The sequence below is a fragment of the Rattus rattus genome, chromosome 6 (assembly GCF_011064425.1).
Source record: "Rattus rattus isolate New Zealand chromosome 6, Rrattus_CSIRO_v1, whole genome shotgun sequence".
Lineage (NCBI taxonomy): Eukaryota > Metazoa > Chordata > Mammalia > Rodentia > Muridae > Rattus > Rattus rattus.
The window spans coordinates 150,527,106-150,550,214 of record NC_046159.1 but is presented as its reverse complement, the minus strand read 5'-3'; the positions used below and the strand labels follow the sequence as shown (position 1 = coordinate 150,550,214).

Below are 23,109 nucleotides of genomic sequence, written 5' to 3'. Positions count from 1 at the left end.
GTGCTCTGTGGAGAGACTGTGCTCTGTGGAGTGACCGTGCTCCACGGAGTGACCGTGCTCCACGGAGAGACAGTGACCTCGGCAACGAGACACAATGCCACTGTATTTCAATTCAGCCTCTTGAATGAGTTAGTTCATTGGACTTTTACATTTTCTTCTATGAAATATTGTGTACATTGGCTTACTAAACTTTTCTGTAATGCCTATACGTTACTGAAAATTAATGCCTGGCTCAATCCTCATATAATCCTAACACATGGGAGGCTAAGGCAGGAGGGTCTGGAGTTCAAGGTCAGGTCCTCCTAGAGACACAGTGAGCTCACGTGGGCTACCTAAGACATGGCTTGTGGCTCAAACAAATACACAAAATAAAATATAAAATTTAAATAAACTTAAAGGATCTCAAAGTTCCTCATCTGCATGAACACCTTAGCCCTGCCTTACTTGGGTATGCACGTGAACTCTAATGTTTCTTCCTATGTAATAATTCCTCTAAGTCATTAAACATTTTACACTAGCTTTAATAGCTGGATGTATTTAATTTTGTGAAAAGTAAAATTATTTTTTCTTTCTTCTACCTGTTTCTTTCATTGTTGTGAATAACCCTACACACACGTGTGCACAGGTACACAGGCACACGCATGTGCACACACAGATCTGACAGAAAAGTTTGCATCAGTGTCAGACACTGGGGTAGTGTCCTGTCATTCAGGAGTCTCACTGTAAAGAGAGAGCTAAAAGGGTTTGCTACAGCGACAACTTTTCAGTCAGATCCAGTTCCTGGAAGTGGAACTGGTTGGGTCTCATACTTTCACAGGTATCACCGAAATAGTTTGTTCTGGTTGTCAGTGCCTGTCGTGAAAACAGCCAATTCCCTGTCCTGAACCTTGTTAATAATCATAACTTTGTCAATTTGATAGTCAAAAGGCAAAACCAGACCATGGATATGGTTCATTGGGTAAAAGTGTCCTGTAAGTCTGAAGACCTGACTTCAGATCCCAAGGACCCACGTAAAAGCTAGAAGCAGCGTGTGTGCCCGGAATCACAGAATGTAGGCATATATACACACACGTACTCTTTATCACCGTTTATGATTACATGCTTATTCGTGTGACTAACCCAACCCCTCTTCCCAAGAGGGCAGAAATCATTCACCTTCTGTTTGCCACTGGATACCCAGGCCCACGGTGCTGGGAGCACCCATTGTTCAAAAGCCGGCAGAAAATACCATCAGAACGATCAGCAGTCTGTCCTTCCTACCGTCTCTGGAGCCCACTGCCGGACAGCACTTCAGAAGCACACGGACTACTTACCAGGCCCATGAGCAGCCTCTGGTGCCTGTCTTCCTCTTGTAAGAGGGGTATTAACCTTGGCTCTGAAATTGAACAGAGGAGCAGTCATGGGGAGGGTAGTGGTCAGGAAGTGGGCTAGAACCACACCAGCCAGTTCTCGACTTGAGCCCCTTAACCCTAGCTGTAGGGATGCCGGGCCTCCGTAGTAGAGCCATGTGGCTCCCTTCTACCTCCGGAGCCCATAGTGTAGTGGCTGTGACAGCCCCTGAGCAGACGGACAGTCAGCCACTGGGACAGACAGTGCTGATGGGTACAAGTCATCAGACTGAAAGGACGAACTGTGAGAGTTAAGCCAAATGTTGCTTTCCCCACTCTGACTGACCCTGCCTAACAAGACAGACAGGCAGGCTGGCAGGCAGGGCTTCCCCAGGGCTCCCCTAACAACCGTCCTATTGGGTTCTTCTCTCAGAATCTCTAAGGCCACAGAGCAGGTATGAGGACAGAACCCACAGGCTGATGTTTTCTCCCAAAAAGGCATGGGTGCTCTATGGCCCCTCAGGATAAACACTTTCTCCACCCTACTCAATTAACCCTCTGAATAATGATGAAATAACTCAGAATACGCATTTAATGACCTTAATTTGCAGTGTTTTAGGCAATGACAGCATTCCTCTCAGGAAGCAAAGCACAAGACAGAAAGGAAAAGTTTTAAAGAGCACTGAGTCACTGCCCGGCAAGATGCTGGCAGGCCTGGCACCACGGAGAGCCTCGAAACCTCCCCTAGACAGCAAGCAAGCCGCCCACACTACACAGCTTTCAGCCACAGCGGGAAGATGACCTTGGATCTCACACATTACGCCCTGTCTGGTAGGGTATAGTCCCTGGTTAGAGGCAAGGATGGTCTCCTCAGGCTGAGGTCAGCTCCCTGTGGAGAAAAGCCACCTTCACGGCTCACTGGGCTGTGTATACAGCTGTTAGGCTTGCTGCTACACCATTTCCAAATTAAATGCTCGTTACGGTCCCCACACGTATGAAAAACATCCAAGCCCGTAAGACAGGAGTAGATAAAAACAGTTTCCTTCATGGAGGCCGGCCTTCATGAAGCATGATCAATATCGCCAAGGCCTGGGCCTGGGTATATTCACTGTTCTCCCTCCATTATCACAGAGTAAACCTCCTTGCCTGCGGAGACTTAAACCTCCCAAGACCCCCTCTCTCCTCCATCAAGGGAAGGAGTCCGGCCTACACCCCTTGCTCCCTACACTAGACACTGACTAGGTATTCTCTAATGGACTCTGTCCTTTCCCCTCATGCTGGCCCCAAGGACAAGGTTCAGGCGCTTATGGTTGGCATGTGGCAGCTGGCTCTAGACTCCAAGATGGTGTCCACCCACAGAACCACACTGCTTATCCAATGACCCATCTTTGCTCCCCTGGGACCAAGCCAAATGGACGGGACATGTAAGTCAAAGTCTCTATGCGATGAGACAGCTGGAGAAGCAGCAGCTCCTTCAAGAGAACGCCAAGTGCACCCGGTGGATACAGCCAGGGGCCAGGCTAAGAGATCAGCGCTGAGAGGAGAAGTGGGAAAACCAGAAGACCCAGGACTCCATCAGCAAACACACTCAGAGGCTCACCCTGGAGGTCCTGGTACTAAGACAGATATTGAAATGGAATGTAGCCTCTGTGACAGGGTGATATTAAGAGCGTTTGCTATCCATGGCACCCCATTATGTGGCTGGGAGTGATTTTCTTGCCAACCCATTGGTTAGGAAGAACAATGTTGCAATCAAAGCACGGGCTTTAAGGCAGGTCTTTCTTACCGAATGTTTTCATTTCCATGTTAGAAATCACCCTGCAAAGAGAACGTGTGTTATCTACAACAGAAGCATCGTGTTAAAACCTTCGATCCACAGCACCGTGCAGAGATGTCTCCCCTTTAAAGACCCACAAAACCACTGCAGAAACTGTCCTCTGGCTACCCGAAAACTCTAATCAGTATACCGAGAGGCACACAACCCCAAATCCCAAAGGCCTTCAGAGCCAACAACAGCAGGTTATTTAGAAAATAAGCTCTCAGTTATTGGAAATAACGAAGGCTAAAAACAGAACAGGGGTTGGAATGAGGCCTGCACTTTCGGCCCTCTGCGATGACTCATCCACCCAGAGAAAACGCTTTCAAAATAAGAGCAGGTCCCGCCAACACAGCCCACCAACCGTTCAAACAAAGCGACCTGCTGTGTCTTCCGTTCTCAGAGGTACTCGCTGATAAAAGCCCCCTTGACCGTTTATCCATGACAAGTCGCCCGTTTTAGGCTGAGTGTCTAGAGAGGCGTTTCCCGCTAGACACCCCAGCGCCCAGTGGTCTACAGGAAGCCAAGGGCAGCAGTTGACTGAGAGGATACCTTGCAGGCAGCCAACCGGGCCCACGATAGGCAGCCTCTGATCGTACTCACTTCACAGCGTTGTCAAGAATGTTCCTCACGTACATTGTGGACCTCCTTTTTCCCGTTCTCTAGGGGTGAGAACATGTGAGGATTGAGGAAGACTGAATTTTCGTGGATAGCTTTTTCGTTAGTAGCAAGAACAAATAGCAATATAGTTAAGGGTTGGAAACTAATATTATTTCCCACGTAAGAAGAGCAGCTGCTTATTCTCAGAGGACTCAATACGGCAGCAGTGCAGGGGTCCTAGGCATTCCACCTAAGCTCTGTCAATGCTTCTGTCTGATATAGCCACACTACAATATCACAGTCAGGAAATGGATATGGTACACTGTGTGTGTAGTTCTAGGCCATTTCACCATGTGTGTAGCTTTACTACAGTGTACCGCCATGATCAAAACACAGAACTATCTCATTTTCCCAAAGAACCCCCCCAATGACCAGTCCCTTTACAGTCTGCCTCACCAACTCTTTCTCCTCCCAACCTCTGGCAAACACTAACTGGGGGAACACCTAACATTTTTCTTAATAAACTTTTAGCTATTCAAGTAACCTAACAATGTCTGAGACATGATTGTACTCATCACTTTTCTACTATGAGTGAGTCACGTGTCCCTTCTTTCCCTTACTCCAGCTTCTCCTCAAAGAACAGGCAGTATAGAGCAGTCCTCCCTGCCCACTGGGTTGTCACTGGGGTGATATGCGTAGTGACAGAGGACAGCATGGCCAGCATGGGCCAGCCTTGCGGCTCAGCCTCTGCTGCTAGCCGTGTGACTCACCTCTTCAGAGATCAGGTTATGCCACTCTCTCCTCACGACGCTGTTGTGGTAGTGCAGGTGAGGCTTGGTGTACTTAATATACTCGAGGTTGGAGTTCAGCTTTGCCCAGTACCCCTTCAAGCTGTAGACCTGGAGACAAAAACAGCATTAGCTTGAAAAGCAGGCACTGTGGTCTCTCCTGTAGTAGGGACCACGTCTCGTTCCATGCTTCTCGGGTGTTGGCGTTTCTGAGCAACTCCATCTTTCACAGAACAGGGTCACCCATGAGAATTTGCAAATCAAGAGCCTAGCCTCTCTTCTTCTTTTCTCTTCCTGTTTACAATAGAGAGAACTACAGTTCATTTCCCAAAACTAAGGACTTCCGGGTGGGTTTGGCTCCGTACTCAAGGCATTTCCTCTCTAGAGAGCGGTTCTCCTGGCTTGGGTGGTGTCACCACACTGTCCTGTCAGAAATGTGCTTGTAACTGGAACAGGCTCGTTTCCCTTCTAAGCTTATTCACTTCCAAAAACCAGGAATCGAAACGATGACATAAACTCATCTTCCCAATAACTGTTAAATTCTCCCAAACAGAATCAGTTGGTTTTCAGATCTTTGAATTATTAGTTATCATTCTATCTTGAAGAACATAACCGTTTTTAATAAATAAAACACTATGCTAATGCATATTTAATGTTGAAGAATAACGTGATGCTGTCTGTAGACGTGGGAGGGAGTCTGGTGAGCTTTCTCCTGGGATTTCCAGCTTCCTGTGTTCTAGAACAAGAAACTGGACAGGGCACAGGGACAGCAGCAGATGTGGAAACAGTTTACTAAGAAAAGCCACACGTCCAAGAAAGGATGCAAGTCAGAGCTGGGAGAGGAGTTGGGAACTCAGTGGCAAACACCGTAGAAAGCTCTAGGGCTTTATCTCCTAGTCTATGAGGCTATTCGCGTAGCACAGGCTGTCTCATGTGTGCCCTGTTACACATCGACCTTGGTGACAGCGGCGATCTTTCCGTTGTACTCTCCTGTCTCACTGGGATCAACTGGTTTTTCTAATATAGTCTTATCAAAATAAACATATCTATAAGTATTGGGCCAGGGCTAGATATATCTGACCTAACTGGTGCTTACTGTGATGACACTCTTAATAGGATTAAAAAAAAAAATAAGAGAGTTTATGCTCATGGGGTCCCCTCAAAACATAAGCTAGTGCCTTTGTTAGTGGCTACCCTCCAGAACTTGATGCTAAGCCCTATTGCTGAAAACACTACATATTCAAATCACAGACCGTGGAGAAATCGAGGTGGTACAGACCTGGATACTTCATTCCTATTGGCTAATCACATTATCTGTGCGTACTGGCCAGCTTCCGTACTGTTAGAAGGTGCTACGCATATTACTAGAGGATAAAAGTACTCATCGATTCTGTGAACTCAGCCCCTTACACAGCTCCTCAACACTCAGGGGGGCAGAAAGGCTGTAAGAGCAAGAGGCGGGTGGGAAAACTACTGTAAAACAATGCTTTCCAGACAGGACAGGGGCTATGCACACGTGACCTCACAGCAGCTGTGAATTCGTGCGCAAAACCTGCACAAGACCAAGCCAGTGGGTACCGGCATGGATGGGGGAGGGGCTTACAAAACGCCACCCTGTCTAACGAGCTACCTTTGGGCAGCCCCTAGAGTCTGAGTGTATCAGTTTGCTCCAGGGATGCAGGCCCTGAGAGGCCGCCCATATTGCAGAGGATGGAGCAATAGATGAACATTTTGGCAGCACTGAGAGCATTTGGTGAGTTTTAAAGAACCACAGGAATTTGGGAGGGGAGTGGTGGAGAATGGGGAGGAGGTGGAGAAGAGGGTGGCTTTGATCAGATTGTGCTTGGACTGGCTAGTTATGTTCTGTTTTGTTTTCCGTCAAAGTGACCCAAGCGAGAGTCACCTATTGGCAGCCTGTGGGCATTTTCTTGGTTGATGATTGGCATGGAAGGGTCCAGGCCACTGTGAGTGCTGTGGTCTCTGGGCAGGTAGTCTGGGGGGCCCAGAAGAAAGCTGACTGAGAGCTGGGCGGGAGAGGGAGCAGCCAGCAAATGCTGTTCCTCCACAGCCTCTGCTTCAGGCTCTGCCTCCAGGTTCCTGCTTTGAGTTCTTGCCGTGGTCTATGATGGAGTATAACTGTGCACTAAAACTGTGCAGCTCACTATAACTGTGTGCTCCTATAACTGTGTGCTCCTATAACTGTGCTCACTAAAACTGTGCAGCTCACTATAACTGTGTGCTCCTATAACTGTGCTCACTAAAACTGTGCAGCTCACTATAACTGTGTGCTCCTATAACTGTGCTCACTAAAACTGTGCAGCTCACTATAACTGTGTGCTCCTATAACTGTGTGCCCCTATAACTGTGTGCCCCTATAACTGTGTGCCCCTATAACTGTGTGCCCCTATAACTGTGTGCCCCTATAACTGTGTGCTCCTATAACTGTGTGCTCCTATAACTGTGTGCCCCTATAACTGTGTGCTCCTATAACTGTGTGCCCCTATAACTGTGTGCCCCTATAACTGTGTGCCCCTATAACTGTGTGCCCCTATAACTGTGTGCTCCTATAACTGTGTGCCCCTATAACTGTGTGCCCCTATAACTGTGTGCCCCTATAACTGTGTGCTCCTATAACTGTGTGCTCCTATAACTGTGTGTCCCTATAACTGTGTGTCCCTATAACTGTGTGCCCCTATAACTGTGTGCCCCTATAACTGTGTGTCCCTATAACTGTGTGCCCCTATAACTGTGTGCCCCTATAACTGTGTGCCCCTATAACTGTGTGCTCCTATAACTGTGTGCCCCTATAACTGTGTGTCCCTATAACTGTGTGCCCCTATAACTGTGTGCCCCTATAACTGTGTGCCCCTATAACTGTGTGCCCCTATAACTGTGTGCCCCTATAACTGTGTGCCCCTATAACTGTGTGCCCCTATAACTGTGTGCCCCTATAACTGTGTGCCCCTATAACTGTGTGCCCCTATAACTGTGTGCCCCTATAACTGTGTGCCCCTATAACTGTGTGCTCCTATAACTGTGTGTCCCTATAACTGTGTGCTCCTATAACTGTGTGCCCCTATAACTGTGTGCCCCTATAACTGTGTGCCCCTATAACTGTGTGCCCCTATAACTGTGTGCCCCTATAACTGTGTGCTCCTATAACTGTGTGCCCCTATAACTGTGTGCTCCTATAACTGTGTGCTCCTATAATTGTGTGCCCCTATAACTGTGTGTCCCTATAACTGTGTGCCCTATAACTGTGTGCCCCTATAACTGTGTGTCCCTATAACTGTGTGCTCCTATAACTGTGTGCCCCTATAACTGTGTGCCCCTATAACTGTGTGCCCCTATAACTGTGTGCCCCTATAACTGTGTGCCCCTATAACTGTGTGCCCCTATAACTGTGTGCTCCTATAACTGTGTGCCTCTATAACTGTGTGCTCCTATAACTGTGTGCTCGCTATAACTGTGTGGAACTACAACTGTCCCTTGCTATAACTGTGAGCCTACTATTGTGTGCTCCCTCTAAGTGTGTACTCACTGTAACTGTGTGCGTGCTATGACTTCAAGCTGTAACTGTGAGCTCACTGTAACTGTGTGCTCGCTATAACTGAGCTTGCTATATCTGTGCGTTCAAGTAAACCTTTTCCCCCTAGGTGGCTTTCAGCCATAGTATTTGTCATAATGCAAAACTTAACTAGGTAAATGCATATATGAAATTTTTTGAATAGTAAATTTAAAAGGGGGGATAAGTTAAGAATAAGTGAGAGCTTAAATATACTTCAATCACACACACGCACGCGCGCGCGCACACACACACACACACACAATGCCCTAATATTAAAGTGTTATTATTGAAAGGGCAACAATGGTTTCACATAGATTTTGGAGGCTCAATAAAGCAAGTTATGTGGTATTGTATATTTAGAAACCTGAAAGGCCTACATGGCTACTGCCCCTTCTCTCAGAAATGAAAAATCTCAGACCCTTAAACTGAGATATATTCCCAGAGTAGCTGGGAATGCTGGGACCAGGTCCCACTCCTTAACTTTTCTGTGGTAACTCCTGGCCTTTATTTATAGTAAACCTATCTTACCTGTCCCTTCTCCCTAGTTCGTAATAATAATAATAACAATAATAATTATTATTATTGTTATTATTATTATTTAAAGCAATAATTATTCTTATTCTTCGGTGTCACCATCCTAATCATCAGATCAATACTTCATTCTTATCTCTACAGCCCTTTTGGTTTCCTACATTGGCTATAAAATCCAAGTGCCCAAATCAGAAAATTAGCTGGTGTTGTGGTGCCATCTAGTGGCCAGTTTGGTTAAAGGCAAGCTTGCTTTGCCACAGCAATCCACCTTGGGATTTGCCCAGAGAGAGAAGGACCAATACGAAGCTCTTTGGCTTCTCTTTTTTTCTTCTCCTCCTCCTCCCTCCCTCCCCTTCCCCTCCCCCCTCCTCCTCTTCCTCCCCTCCCTCCTCCTCTCCCCTCCTCCCTTCCCCTCCCCTCCCCCCTCCTTCCTCTCCCTCTCCCTCTCCCTCTCCCTCTCCCTCTCTCCCTCTCCCTCTCCCTTTCCCTCTCCTTCTCTTTATTTAGAAAAATCTTTGGGGGCAGTAAGATGGCTCAGTGGGTTTAGCTTGCTGACCTGAGTTCTATCTCTGAGCCCGACAGGGTGGAGAGAGGAGATCAACTCCCACAAGCCCACGCAGACGAGCCCACACACACAAATTAATAAATAAATACATTTTAAAGCTTGTTTTCTAATCATAGTCTTGAGTTAACTAAGAATAACAGAAAAAAAAAACTGTGAGCGTGACCACCCTTGAAGGGTGCTAGAGCGCCGGGGTGAGATAGAGTGCACGCACACAAGGATATTCCTAGGGGCATTGTTTACATAGCTTGTACTAGACCACCGAATAAAAAGGTGTTGAATCCCTGTTCTCCTGAATGGCGGCATTCCCCCTTAGAGGGAGGATGGAGGCTCAACGCCTCAGGAAGGTAACAAGACTGGGAAAGCCCTTCTTATAATTATGCATAATTAAGCAGTTACTGAGGAAGAAGAGACTCATCTAGAGAGCTACTGACACCGCTGCCCAGGGATTACCCATGAACCTGTAAGCAACGTCTCATCCAAGTGCCTACAGTTGATCCAATAAAAGAATTGGTTCACCAAGCTATGCTTGGGTAGAATTATTTCTTATCTAAAGGAATAAAGCCCCATCTGAAATGAGCAGACATTTATCCGTGTCTATCCAGGAAGTCACCCAACAGAAGACAAAAGATCTGCATTTAAAACAAAACAAAAATTAAAACTTAGTAAGAAATAGCGCTAATCAAATAACAGAGGATTTCTGGAGTCTGCTGGCCTATTGTAGCCTCCATGTTCTCTTACTGTTGGCAAATGCATCAGCACAGGGTTGGCAAGGCGATGTTTAATCTGCCAACACTCAGAGATGACTGTAAACCGAAAGGCCTGTTTGGAAGACACAAGGCCCAGGGAAATAGAACAAAATGGAGGATGAAGACAGTGTGTTCAACCGGACGCTTGGTGAGTAAACAAAGCCCGAGAGCCCAGGACGCAGACTGTGGGTTTGGATCAGCTTTGGAAAGGCGAGAGAAGATGAGTAGGCCTTTGTTGTCTGTGCTGGACAGCAGCCTCTCGCTTGTGTTTTCCAGCCTCAGCACCCCGTTAGAAGAAACCCTGACATCTGCTTGAACTGAATGATTTTGGGGAGTGGTCTTGGCAGAAACAGGAGATGGGTTAGAGAATGCCTATCTGGGAGGAATCCAGAGCCTAAGTGAGTGCCAACCTGCATGTCAGCCCAGAGAATAAAGTAGTGTTTGTTTTATTTTTATTTTACCTTTTAAAAGGTGTTAGATGCTTTACCTTGAAGGAGAAGGAGAAGAAAATAGAATGTGGGCATCCCCACCCAATCAGCCCAGCTCAGTATCACACGTGGTGTTTGGGCATGGTGGGGGGACTCAACTGACACTTGACTAAAGGAGAGTTGGGGTGGGGGGAGCTCCAAATCTGTCCCCAGGAAGGACAATGCAAAATGAGAACCAGACTTCTTGAGACGCAGTCACCACCTGCTGGAAAAGTAGAGCCCTTCGTTTATTTTGAGACTGTCTCTGTGTGTGGCCCTGACTAGCCTGGTACTCTCTTTGTTGACCAGGTTGGTCTCAAACTCAGAGTCGAACCTCCTGAGTGCTGGGATTCAACGTATACACTACCATGGCTAGTTCCCGGTGTACTTTTTAAAATACGAAAATGAGGACTAACTAGAGAGATGTCTCAACAGTAAGAAAACTTGCTGGTCTTACAGAACGCCTGGGTTTAGCATCCACAGGGGACAATTCTATACCGCTCCAGCTCCAGGGATCCAAGGGGCATCTACAGGCACCTGCATACATATAGTGTACATACAAACATACAGGCACATGCAGATACACATGAATATGTCTTTAAAAATATACAAAAGAGCGCTATGAACAAAGTATCTACAAGCTTAGCTAGTCCTTGCTCGAGGGTCTGGTTTAAGAAGTAATCAGACTCTCAAGGAATGGCCAAACAGCATGTTTTCCCCCTGCACAAAGGGGAGTTTCCACTTTTTAACTTTGGAAGAAAATCATTCCCATCTCTTCTTCAAAAATCACCTCGCTTTGTTTCTGAAGAGGCCATAAAGCAATCACCACATGCAACTAATCACAATGATCGATGACACGAAAGGACCAGTTACACTGAGGGAAGCTTCCCAGTTGGGATTTGGATTGCCAATTGATCCAGAAACAGAACCTGTGGTACGGGCTCATCTGCACGTCGCCGCCAGCAATGAACACCTGCCTCCATTTCTCAAAGACCCTCCGGCTTTGGTCCTACTTCTGCTGATCAGTCAGCATCTTAGGGGAGGGGCCCAGCCTGAGGGACCCCGCTCCTCTCTGTGCCAGGACCCAGGGAGCAAAGCTGAGACACCAACCTTCCTGGGGTGCTCAGTGGCCCTCATCTCAGGACCGACTTCTGCTTGCTGTCCAATCCAGCGATGTGTGCATCATGTCCGATACACATAAAGTGCAACAGCAAATGTCTTTGTGGACAGAAGATCGAAAGGCAGCATCCTAAGCTAAGAGCGCTGGGCGGGAGTATCCCCACATGTGGCAAACAACTGGAACTCCTGGGGCTGAACACTAAGATGGCTGCAAGCACACGGCTCTATTCAAGTCTCAGGATCATAAATAAGTTGCCCCCTGCTCCAGTATCTGGCAAAATCCCACTTCTTTGACCCACCTGGGGAGTTTTTTCGGCCATTCTGTTCTGTTTTTAATAGGCTGGGCAGTTTGAAATATAACTGATAATTATGACCACCTTCCTCAACTTTGCTTTCTTGAAGCCTAGCTGATAAGGAACAGAAATAATCATTTTCTAGCTGGGTTTGGCTCTCGGTTTTATAGCTAGCAGGTAGGTAGTCTGGCTATCCAATCTCTACAGAAATGGCAAGGATTCGTTCACTACCCTGAGCCTCTATGAAGAGTAAATAACGCTCGTGGTATCATGAAATTATGTTCACAACAACATTCATTGAACTCAATTACACTCCCGCTGCCAGGACACATATGCAATCCAAACTTTGGAAAATCGTAATCCCTCCCCCCATCCCAGAACCAGCTTGGAACAGTGCTTTGTTTTCACGAATAAAAGCAATAATTCTAAAGACTCAATGTAACAGTGAGCTATTACATTGTGGCTGTGCCAGTATTTCAGAATGCCAGCAAATGATGGTATCTGTCTACACTAAGGGGCTCCAATGAGAATTAGTACCTTTTGTGCTTCACCAAGCAACAGATTACACTTTTGCTCTGTCTAGTTAAAGCAGCTTTCAAACACTTCGTATGGAGAAGTATATAAGCAAAGTCTGGGTGAACCACTCAAGTGGCAAGCACCTTGTATTCAGACACTCAGGTGCCCTGCATCCAAGAGACTGCAGGGTTCACAGCACATGCCCTAAGCAGGAGTACTTCTCCCCAGCCTTCTCAGTCTCCAGTCAGGTTTCTGTAATCACTGGATATGTGATTAAATATATTAACAATGTCTGATTTGGAGCCAGACATGTGGCACACACTTGGAATCTCAGTCCTTGGGAGGCTGAGGAAGGAAAGACAGGGGGAAGGAAGGAAGGAAGGAAGGAAGGAAGGAAGGAAGGAAAGGAGGGAGGAAGGAGAGGATTGGAGAGAGAGAGAGAGAGAGAGAGAGAGAGAGAGAGAGAGAGAGAGAAACTACTTTGGTAAAACTGCCCAGTCCTCTGAAGCACACTCTCGCCTTTACTCCTATAGTTGAGTAAGCCATCGCTTCCCTCCTTGGTTTCCTGTGGTTAAATAGTTTTAGTGGTTTCTCTTCTCACTATAAAAGTGGGTGCTATTTTTAGCCTTTTACTCAAGTTGCTGCTTCCCCAGAGCAGCCCGTAGTTTACCAAGGATCAAAGCCCTCCTAAGGAAGGTCAGTCTTGACATTTCTATAAACCATGGGCCTTGTTCCCATATGGTAGCTTTAAAAAAAAAAAAAAAAAAACAGAGTTTTTAATATTTTTAAAGACGCACATGAACGTTTGCCTGCAGGTATATAATAGGTACATGTGTAGCACAGAGATGTCTTCTACCTGTACAGACCAGAAGAAGATGTCGGATCCTTAGAGCTGGAGTTACAGACAGTTGGGAAACACCATATGGGTACTGGGACTGAACCCAGGTCTTAAGAAGAACGACAAGCCATCTCTCTAGCTGCCTCCCCATGACATGTTTTTTTAAGATTATTTAATAAACCATTTACAAGGAAGAAGCTTTGTGTCTTTCAGGTGATGGTTTAGTTATAAAAGTACCAGGTGGACAAGCCCAAATCATAGCCCAATCTGCTCCTTCAATGACACCATCAACTGATGGCTCGTAAAAGGCAAACATCTGCTCTTGACACTGGGACAGCCCAGTAAGATGTGGGTAAATCCAGTGTCTGTCAAGTGTCCATTTCTTAGACAATCATGTCTTCCTTGTCACATCATGAGGTAGGATGGATTGAGTTGGGTTTCAGGGATCTTTAAAAAAATGATGACCAATCCAAACCATAGAGCCATAGTTGTCACCTCCTAAAGCCATCACACTTCGGATCAGGAACTCCACATTCAAATCCGAGGGGACACATCTGGGCTACAACCCTAGACTACGTACATGTCACGGCGGGAGGGGACTTCTCGTCATGTTGCCCTCCCTTCCTTGACTTTGGCAAGAGAGAGGAAGTGTAGTCAGAGGACACTTAAAACTAGTCAATAATGGGGGCTGGAGAGACGGCTCAGCGGTTAAGAGCACTGACTGCTCTTCCAGAGGTCCTGAGTTCAAATCCCAGAAACCACATGGTGGCTCACAACCATCTGTAATGGGATCTGATGCCCTCTTCTGGTGTATCTGAAGACAGCTACAGTGTACTCACATAAATTAAATAAATCTTTAAAAAAAAAAAACCTAGTCAATAACAATATCGTGAACCAATAGTGAACTGGCTTCTAATAAGTCAATTAGGACAAAAGACAAAAAGGGCCTTCTCGTTACCCTAATACTTTTAAATGAAAACACACAATGTTGGTAAGGTTGTAATAAAACCAACAAATTCCTAAATCCTTTTGTTCTTCAATGAATGTGCATGTATGTGCGTCTCTGTGTGTGCGGGCCACACATATGTGGGGAGAATGGAGGCCGGAAGAGGGCGTGGTATCCCCTGGAATGGAGTCAGAGGCCACTGTGAGCTACATGACGTGGGGCCTGGGGACCAAACTGGGGTCCTTCAGAAGAGCAGCAGTGCTTTCGACCCCCGAGTCATTTCTTCAGCCCCCTAAATCCTTTTGACCGTGTGGATAACCATAACTTCCATTGAATATTAGTTTAGAATAAATCAAAGCTTTAAAAAAAATGTCGTAGTGTTTTACCGTTAAGACAGTCTCAACATTGAACCTTAGAGGAGTAAACCAATAGAAAAACTGTATGTATAAAAATGAAATATTAGGGATTTAGCTCAGTGGTAGAGCGCTTGCCTAGGAAGCGCAAGGCCCTGGGTTCGGTCCCCAGCTCCGAAAAAAAAAAAAAAAATGAAATATTATCTTTACTGGATAAAAGAAAATAGTGTGGTACTAGGACTTACACCCAAGATCTCACATATGTGAGGCAACTACCTTACCACCAAGTTATTTTCCCAGGAAACATTTGGGTAACGTCTAGAGAGAGTTAAATGCCCAGAACCAGATCAAATAAATTCAGAGGAATCATTACAGTTCATTATGTCAGGCAACAACACGAAAAGTGTTTACGAGTTTGTATCTGATCAAACGCTTCTAGATTACCATAACTACTAAATGAATTCTACAAACCTACGACAGAGACGAAGAAAAGTGGAGAGAGGGGGCGGTTATGGGCTGGAAACTACAGAACTGCAGATTAACTTTCTTCTGACCAATCATGGTGGTAACAAATGCCTGGAATCCCAGCAAACGAGGGGGCTCAGAGTACAGGTGGGAAGGCATCTGTCTGTCTGGCAAGCACCTCAAGGACCCGAGTCCAACCCCGCACGAAAACAGGACAAAGAAAAGAAACCCTCAGTGGCTTGTCAGTTAAACGCCATGGTTTGTAGTGAGAAGCAGCAAGTTGTCCCCTATACAGCATGGCCTTCCCTGTCATCCTCCTGCATCAGGAAGGTTTGGCTGGCTCTGCACTTGCTTCTGGACAGTTAGTCAGTCTATTTTCAACGGCCTCTTAGGACCCAAAGAGCCACCAAACCAGCGTCCATCTGTCTTCTCCTGCCCCAGTACGTGACGGGGACCCTACAACTGGTCCTCCCCAGCTGTCCGTGCAGTGCCAAGGATCCAAAAGAATCAAACACAAATAAAAGGGCTCAGCACAAGGGTCAGCAGCCGCTGCTGCCAGAAACTAAAACTCCCCAGGCTAGGCCCGGGCTGTAATTACCAGACGCAGAGCCAAACCCAGCAAAGGAGCTGAAGCTTTTAACTGCCAGGATATTCTTCTCTACTCACCACACCCCCACCCTCCCTCTGTAGCCAGAAGATTGCAGACAGACACAAAGCCCCCTTCATGACAGTGAGGCCATCCAGCAAGCCACCGCCTCACTTTAGAGGGATGGAGAAGCTGCTCTGAGAGAAACCAGAAATCCCAGTCCAGTTTACTTAAAGCTTTTATGGCCGGAAATTGTGTGTATGGGGGTGCAGGGGGTGGGGGGTAGGTATGTGTGTGTCTGTGTCTGTGTGTCTATGTGTGTGATTGGGGTGTATGTGATGTGTGTGTGTATGTGTGGTGTGTGTTTGTGTGTATGTGTATGTGCATGCATTCATGTGTATATGTATGTATATGTGTATGTGTGTATCTATGCGTGTGATAGTGTATGTGTGAATGTGTCTGTGTGTATGTGTGCTGTGTGTTTGCGTGTATGTACATGCATCATGTGTATATATATGTGTGTGTGTATGTGCATGCATGTGTTAATATATGTATATATGTGTGTATGTTTGTGTGTGTGTGTGTGTGTGTGTGTGTACGTGTGTTTGAAGGAAGGCTTACAAATCAGGCAACATTGGATTCCAGCCTCTCTAAAGACATGTTCCAAGAGCTCCTTCAGTAAGAGGTTTTGTGGCAAGTATTGGTGGGCGGTCCTGGTTCAAGTTGGGCTGTGTAATTTTCTTCAGAAAACCTCCCTCTTTAAACAGTCCTAAGGCATTACATAACATCCTATCAGTCATTGGTTACGCAGGCTCTCAAGCAAGCTGCCCTGTTTGGAGGCCAGGCTGCAATTCCCCTTGAAAGCACAGTAGCCTCAGGGGCAGCAGAGGTCTTCACATGACGGCTTCACCCTCAGAACAGGACTTACCTTCATAAGAGGTAATGGGAGCTCTTCTGTCACAAGCTTCATCCCAGGAATTTCCTATGCCGGGAAACATGAATGTAACATATCAACCACCACACTCAGACCCACAGGAAGTGTCTTCTGCATAGGCAGCGACCGAGGACAGCCAGCGTCCTGTGTGATAACCTCTACTTTACATAATTTCCTAGGACAAAGATCACAGACAGGGCAGTGTGTCTCTTGCCTTGGAAAATGAAATACTCTTTTTTTTTCTTTTTCTTTTTTTCTTTTTTGGTTTTGTTTTGGTTTAGTTGGGAGTTTTTGTTTGTTTGTTTTGTTTTTTCAGTTTGTGTTTTCTTTGCTTTTGTTTTCTCTGTGTACACAGGGTCTCTCTGTGTAGCCCTGGCTGGGTCCTGGAATTCACTCTGTAGACCAGGCTGGCCTTGAACTCACAGAGATCCACCTGCCTCTGCCTCCCCAGTGCTGAGGTGAAAGGTGTGTGCACCCCACTATTACTCTTCAGATAACAGCTGACCGGTTCTCTAAAGAGAGAGGAACAATTATTGTTAGAAAACACAGTGCAAATACTGTATGTTTAGACATTTCTACTTAAGAATGAGCGAGGCGAATTACATCGGAACCATTAGAGGCACAGTTAGACCTTCCCTCTCTGCCCTCCTTTCACTGTTTGTAGCACAATTTGGTTCTTTCCTCTCTAGGAGGAACGAGAAATGAATGGGACTCTCACACACTGCGGACCACCAGGTCTCAGGGACAGGAGTGCTCATGCAGAATGTCCGCACAGTCCAGTGCTAAAACCTGTGCGGTTCGTGCTAATTAACCCCACCCTGGCGTCCTGCTAACTGTCCTGCTAACAAGTGAACGTCAGACAAGCCTGCTGAGCCAAGGAAGACAGATAGAGGCAGGAGAATCAGGAGTTCAAGGCCATCCTCAGCAACACAGTAAGTCTGTGGTAAAATCTCCATGTGTTCCTTTGACCGCTGCCCAGAACAGCCCTGCGATTTCAGGCTCTGTGGTGGTTAATCTCTGACACGTCTGAGGCATAAACTCATCAGGTGGATTGAGGTGGGAAGACCAGCCTTACACACAGGCATCACCCTTCCTTATTGGACTGCATAGAGATTAAATCCAATGGGGCTGGGGCATTTATAGCTCCCTAGCTTCTGGCTGTGGTGCAGTATGGCCGGCCAGCTGCCACCACCATGCTTTCTCCACCTCAAAGGATTGTATCTAGAAAGCTGTGGGGAAAATACCCCTTCTCTCTTAAACCAATTCCTGTGTGTGTGTGTGTGTGTGTGTGTGTGTGTGTGTGTGTGTGTTTTACAGCAAGGAAAAAAGTAACATATAAGTTCTAAATAGTATTTTCAAAGGTACAATAACTATAATTACAACACAAATTTAGAATTAGCTACGGGGCAAGAATACTCTACCTTCTAGTATTTTACTTAACTGTATAGAAGGCCGTCGAAATGTATAGACTTTGGGTACGATTAAATCCAGTGTGTGGGTTTTTTGGTGTTTGTTTGTTTTTGTTGGTGTTTCAGTTTTTATAGTAGTATTTATTTTAAAAAATCCAACTGCTGGTTAAGTGTGGTGCTCTACATCCATGATCCGAGTGAGAGACTTCTAGGCCAGCCTGAGCTAAATAGTGAATTCTTTGTCTCAAATAAAAAAACAAAACACAAAAACCCAAGTCAATCTTTCCATCCAGATGTGTGAACTTGCTACTTCCTGTTGTAGCAAGCGTTGGGATGATTGTCCCCCTGGGGAAGGGTAACACTTGCATCATTGCCAAAGATGAATTTGAATGCACAGAGCATGGGGTGGGAGGAGCCCCTCTAAGGGAATTTATTCCAACCACAAGAAGTTTTAAAGACACCCAGTAAACCCCAAGCTAAGCCGATGGAGGTTGTAACTGTGGATTTCTCTACGTTTTCTTGTGGGACTTCCTGGTGTTGCTTTGTGTCTGTCCACAAAGTCACCTGGGCCCCAGAGAGCCTTGAGAAATGAACACATGAATCCCTGCCCGTTGGGACGGTGGCCTCACAGAGCATGCAGGTAAGAACGCAGCACACTGCTCCCAGCCTGCCTCTCCACACCCCGGTCACAGGACAGAAGCGCAGTGGGCAGCACACAGAGGGAGCTGAGGTGCGTATTTCCTGACCGGATGGTGTAAGCTGCAGACTTCCTGCCACATAACCGCACTCCACCTATACATTCGTAAGTCATTTAAAAGAAAAACGAAGTGGGTGCCTAGAAAAAGGAGAAGCCCAGACACCCCCACCCCTTTGCAGTTTTACACCGTAGCAAAGTAATCTATTAACTATAATCCAAAAAAAAGAAGCCGGGAAGGCCTTTGGGAGAAGACTGCTATTGTTAGAAGTTAATCAAACATGCCTGCAGTCCCAGGACTTGGGGCAGGCAGATCCGGGATTTAAGGTTGTCCTCAGCTCCACAGCCATTTGAAGCAGGCCAGGCTGGGTTATATGGGACCATGTCTCAAAACAAAAATAAAATAATAAAATAAAATAAAACAAAATTTAAAAAAACTAGCTGAATCAAACACACTTGAATATTTTTGCTTTTTTTTTTTTTCTTTAGACAGGGTCTCACTGCTACGTAGCCCAGGCTAACCTCCAAGTAAAGATCTTCCCTCCTAGGCCTCCTGAGTGTTGAATCTCAAGCATATATGCCTCTACCAACTGTGTTGAGACATAGACAAGATACAAAGTGAAAAGTGTCACAATTTATCTAGTACATGTTTCCCAATGCCTATTGCCTAAATTAAATGTATTGCTCCAAATACCTTTTTAATACAACTCCGGTTTCAAGGCCACGCACACTGCCCCACCCTCTGACTGAAAGGGGAAGAGGCGGGCTCTGCAGGCTGCCCTCATGGAAGGGCGGCCATGGCGCCTCGCTGCCCACGGTAAAGGCATCGAGACCGACAGGAAGCATGACTTTGATTCGCCCTGGAGCTTCTGAGTCGCCTAATTTTCTTTATTAATCTTTATGAAAACAGGGAAAGGTGTCCTGAAAGTCAAGCTCTACCGCATACCACAGCGGTCTAGCCACTCCTCCTCGTTCGTGAAACCTATTGAGTACTTGAATCCGGTCAACACAGGGGTAAAAATGTCCTCTTATAAAATAGCATCACTGAGCTTTAGTTCTGCCTGCTAGAAGAAAGAGTGGCAACCTGCCCCATGGTGCCTGCTGCTTTATGTAAATACCTCTGGCCAACGTCACTGGAGGCTGAGCGTCCTTGGCCCAGGTACACAGCAGCAGAAGTGAATCAGATTTGGCTTTTAAAAAATGTTTAGATTTTGAAATCCTTCATAAACATGAGGCCTTTTAGTGGGAGAACAGAAATCTAAACACGAAATTTATTTGCCTTTCGTAAGACACACACACACACACACACACACACACACACTTTAGAAACATCCCTTTGAGTCTTCCCAAAGCATCCAACTCTTACTGACACAACAATACTCCTTTTGCATATGCACTTCAGAACACGTATGTATATATAAATGCATGTGTGTATATAGGACTTTACCACATAGGATAAATTTTTCACATGTGGCATCATATTAGCCTTCAAAATGCTCCAGATTTTGCCTCATTTGGGTTTTGGATTTTCCGATTAGGGTTGTCTAATGAGAGATTTCACTTCAGCTGCTTGTCAGTCAAAACAGAAGTGAAATTCTTTTTTTTTTTTTTTGGTTCTTTTTTTTGGAGATGGGGATCGAACCCAGGGCCTTGCGCTTCCTAGGCAAGCGCTCTACCACTGAGCTAAATCCCCAACCCCCAGAAGTGAAATTCTAAAGCTGGTTACCATATCAGGAGCAGTCACCCCACCCCCCCCCCCCCCCTCCCAACCCACAGCAGGGAGCCCACCGTTGACTCTGTGAACTTACTGTGTTCCATGTCAGCACAGAGGAGTACGGTAAGAGCAGGTCCACGTCATCCAGCCCTGGATACACACTCCAATAGGAGGACGCTGAGCAGATTTTAAAAAGAAGCACAATAGAAACGGAGAATTCAGCGTGGTGATTTAACCAAATCCAGTGAACCGACAAGTCCTCACCACCTCATTCATGTCTCTGGAGGTTAACCATTATGATTTTATCTACAGCTTAAAATGTTCACGTGCTCCTTTTACAATGAGAATAGTATTTTTTTTTTCAAAAAAAAAAATCATTTGGTACTGCTTTCCACCCAGATGACATGATACCACTCATACATGGCCGACCAACCTAAAACCAGGCTAAGAAAGATGCATTTTACTGAAAAATTTGTTTATAAGGTTATAGGATCAAAATCTGATCTTTATCTCCGGAACCACAGCTTCTTGCAAAATCCACAAGAGGATGAAATCTCATTGGCCACTGATCGCAATGAAGTTTAAAAACCCAAGAGTTTTCTAAACAGCTTTTGACAGAAGCCTTCGTTATCAACTTAGCGATTTTCCTCAAGCGAGGGGCAGAACACACAGCTTACCTCACAGCGTCAGCAACACTTACCAATTAGGAATTCTTGAATGAGGTCAAATGAATGGCAGGCAGAGACACGCTCAGAAACCCACTGAACGATCTTTAAAAAGAAAGGCCACAGAATCCTGCTGGCTTTTAAATCTGTACTGTGTCCCAGCAAAGTAATACAAAAATATGTAACATATAATATATATATAAGTGTGTAATATATAATGAATGAAGTTATAAAATTCTATATCTACTTTGGAGTATCCTGGAAATATACCTATAGCTTAAAAACCAATATAGTCCTGGCTGAGTATGATAGTATTTGTTATTGGTAGATATCCTTTTAACAGAATCCTTTGGGTAGCCTCCAGAAGAACCTTCCTCAACCCAATATGCATTTTTTCAAGAGTTTCATTATGCAAAGTGCTCATCAAGAGATCTACTGGACACGGGCTTACAGACACCAGCCTAGGGTTTAAAGTCCACCACAGAGCGAACACCATCACACCGCTCACCGTGAGGAATGCCTTTGTGCTTCCCTTTCAGCTGACAGAAATAACCCGCTATACCAGCGGCTTCTCACAGAATTTCTATCCCTCCGTTCAATTGCTGGAAGAAAGACGTTCTCTCCTTTGACTTGATGACTGAGGGAAGACATGCCCAGCCATAGCTCACTCTCGAAGGGATGCTTTACTCTAAATCTACTTGTGCCAGCTGTACTTATTTTTACATAGACGATTTAATACAAACGTCTACAAACAAGTTGAATGCAGATATCATCAACAAAAGCTGCACATTGGGGCAAGACTCAACGTCATGTTTCTATAACATGACAATGACAAGACTATAGAGTTGGGCTCTAAAACACTAAAAATGACTGGATGGAGAAGGAACAAGTATAAAGAGTGTAAAGGAAAGTCCACATTACTGATATCCTTAGAAATAAAGCATTTTGGGGCCGAGGAGATGGCTCAGTGTGCAAAGTGACTGCCTGATCAGAACCCACATAAAAAGGAGGGTGCGGCACATGTCTATAACCCTGAAGCCGGCCAAAAGCAAGAGGCGCTGGCTGACTGGTCTAACAGAAAAGCAAAGCTCCAGGCTTACAGAGACCTCAAAATGAACGTGGAGAATGCCTGAGGACACCCGATGCTACCTCTTGCCTTCAGTACGCATACACATAGACGTGCACGCACACACATGCATGTACACCCATGAAGACGCATGTAAATATGCATCCACATGCACAAACCTTTTAGGAAAGACAGGAAATCAGAGAGTATTAGCTTTATGGAAGGAAAATGACCAATGCTTACTTAGCTCATTCACAAAGAATGGGCCTTGGTCTACATTAAAGGTAAGCAAATAAATGTGTGTTTTTATGTTTTATGTTTTTCCAACGAACTAGCCAACCACTAACCCCATTCATCACTGATTGATAAGAGGATTTTCCTGACTTTTTCCGAATAGCTTCAGAAAGTAAATGACAAAATGGAGCTCTATAAGTGCCAGTGTACAATACAAAGTAAGCTATCTTATTAAAAATGTAATAAATATTCGCCACAAGACCTTAGACCCTTTGTGCTTGTTTCTTGTGAGAAGGTTGGGGCAGGAATTAATTCTGTAATCCAAGATATCACCAAACTTACAGTGTAGCCCAGGCTAGCCTTAAACCCACAGAAATCTCCTGTCTCAGCATTCGGGATTGGAGGTGTGAGGCACTAGACCTGGCCTGTTTGGCACTTTTGGTAATGCATTATACCAAATACAAACAGGGAGGAGGGGGTAGGTCATCTCATTATATGCTGAGCACAGCCTTGGAGCACTAGTTTACAGCACTGAGAAGCCGGTAGAGTACCGAGTTTGGGGGTCTCACACCTGAAATTTCAGCACTTGGGAGACCAATGAGAACTTCTTCCTCTGTGAGTCCAATGTGAACCACAAAGTAAGGACCAGACCACCCTGGGCTACAGAACAAAACCTCATCTCAGAAAAGCAGAGAAAGGAAGAGGAGAGAGCAGAGGAAATAATTACCCTCTATCTTTAGGAGACCCCATATGAGGGCTGACGTCATAGGCAGCAGCAACCCTAGCAACCCCGACAAGACGCTTGTTCTTTTCCTGTTAGGTCAAGAACTTTCAAGTCCTCATGTAAAGGAAACACGTTATGGCTTCT

The 23,109-nt window shown here is 45.6% G+C and overlaps 1 protein-coding gene across 1 annotated transcript in view; it reads right to left on the bottom strand.

Moving 5' to 3' along the window:
* Gsap (gamma-secretase activating protein) overlaps window positions 1-23,109 on the bottom strand; it is a 93,934-nt gene that overhangs the window by 13,380 nt on the left and 57,445 nt on the right. The window contains 7 exon segments of the mRNA XM_032907071.1: window positions 1,314-1,375; window positions 3,115-3,146; window positions 3,748-3,806; window positions 4,515-4,643; window positions 16,454-16,507; window positions 20,371-20,453; window positions 20,977-21,046. Coding sequence (XP_032762962.1) covers window positions 1,314-1,375; window positions 3,115-3,146; window positions 3,748-3,806; window positions 4,515-4,643; window positions 16,454-16,507; window positions 20,371-20,453; window positions 20,977-21,046 — 489 coding nt within the window.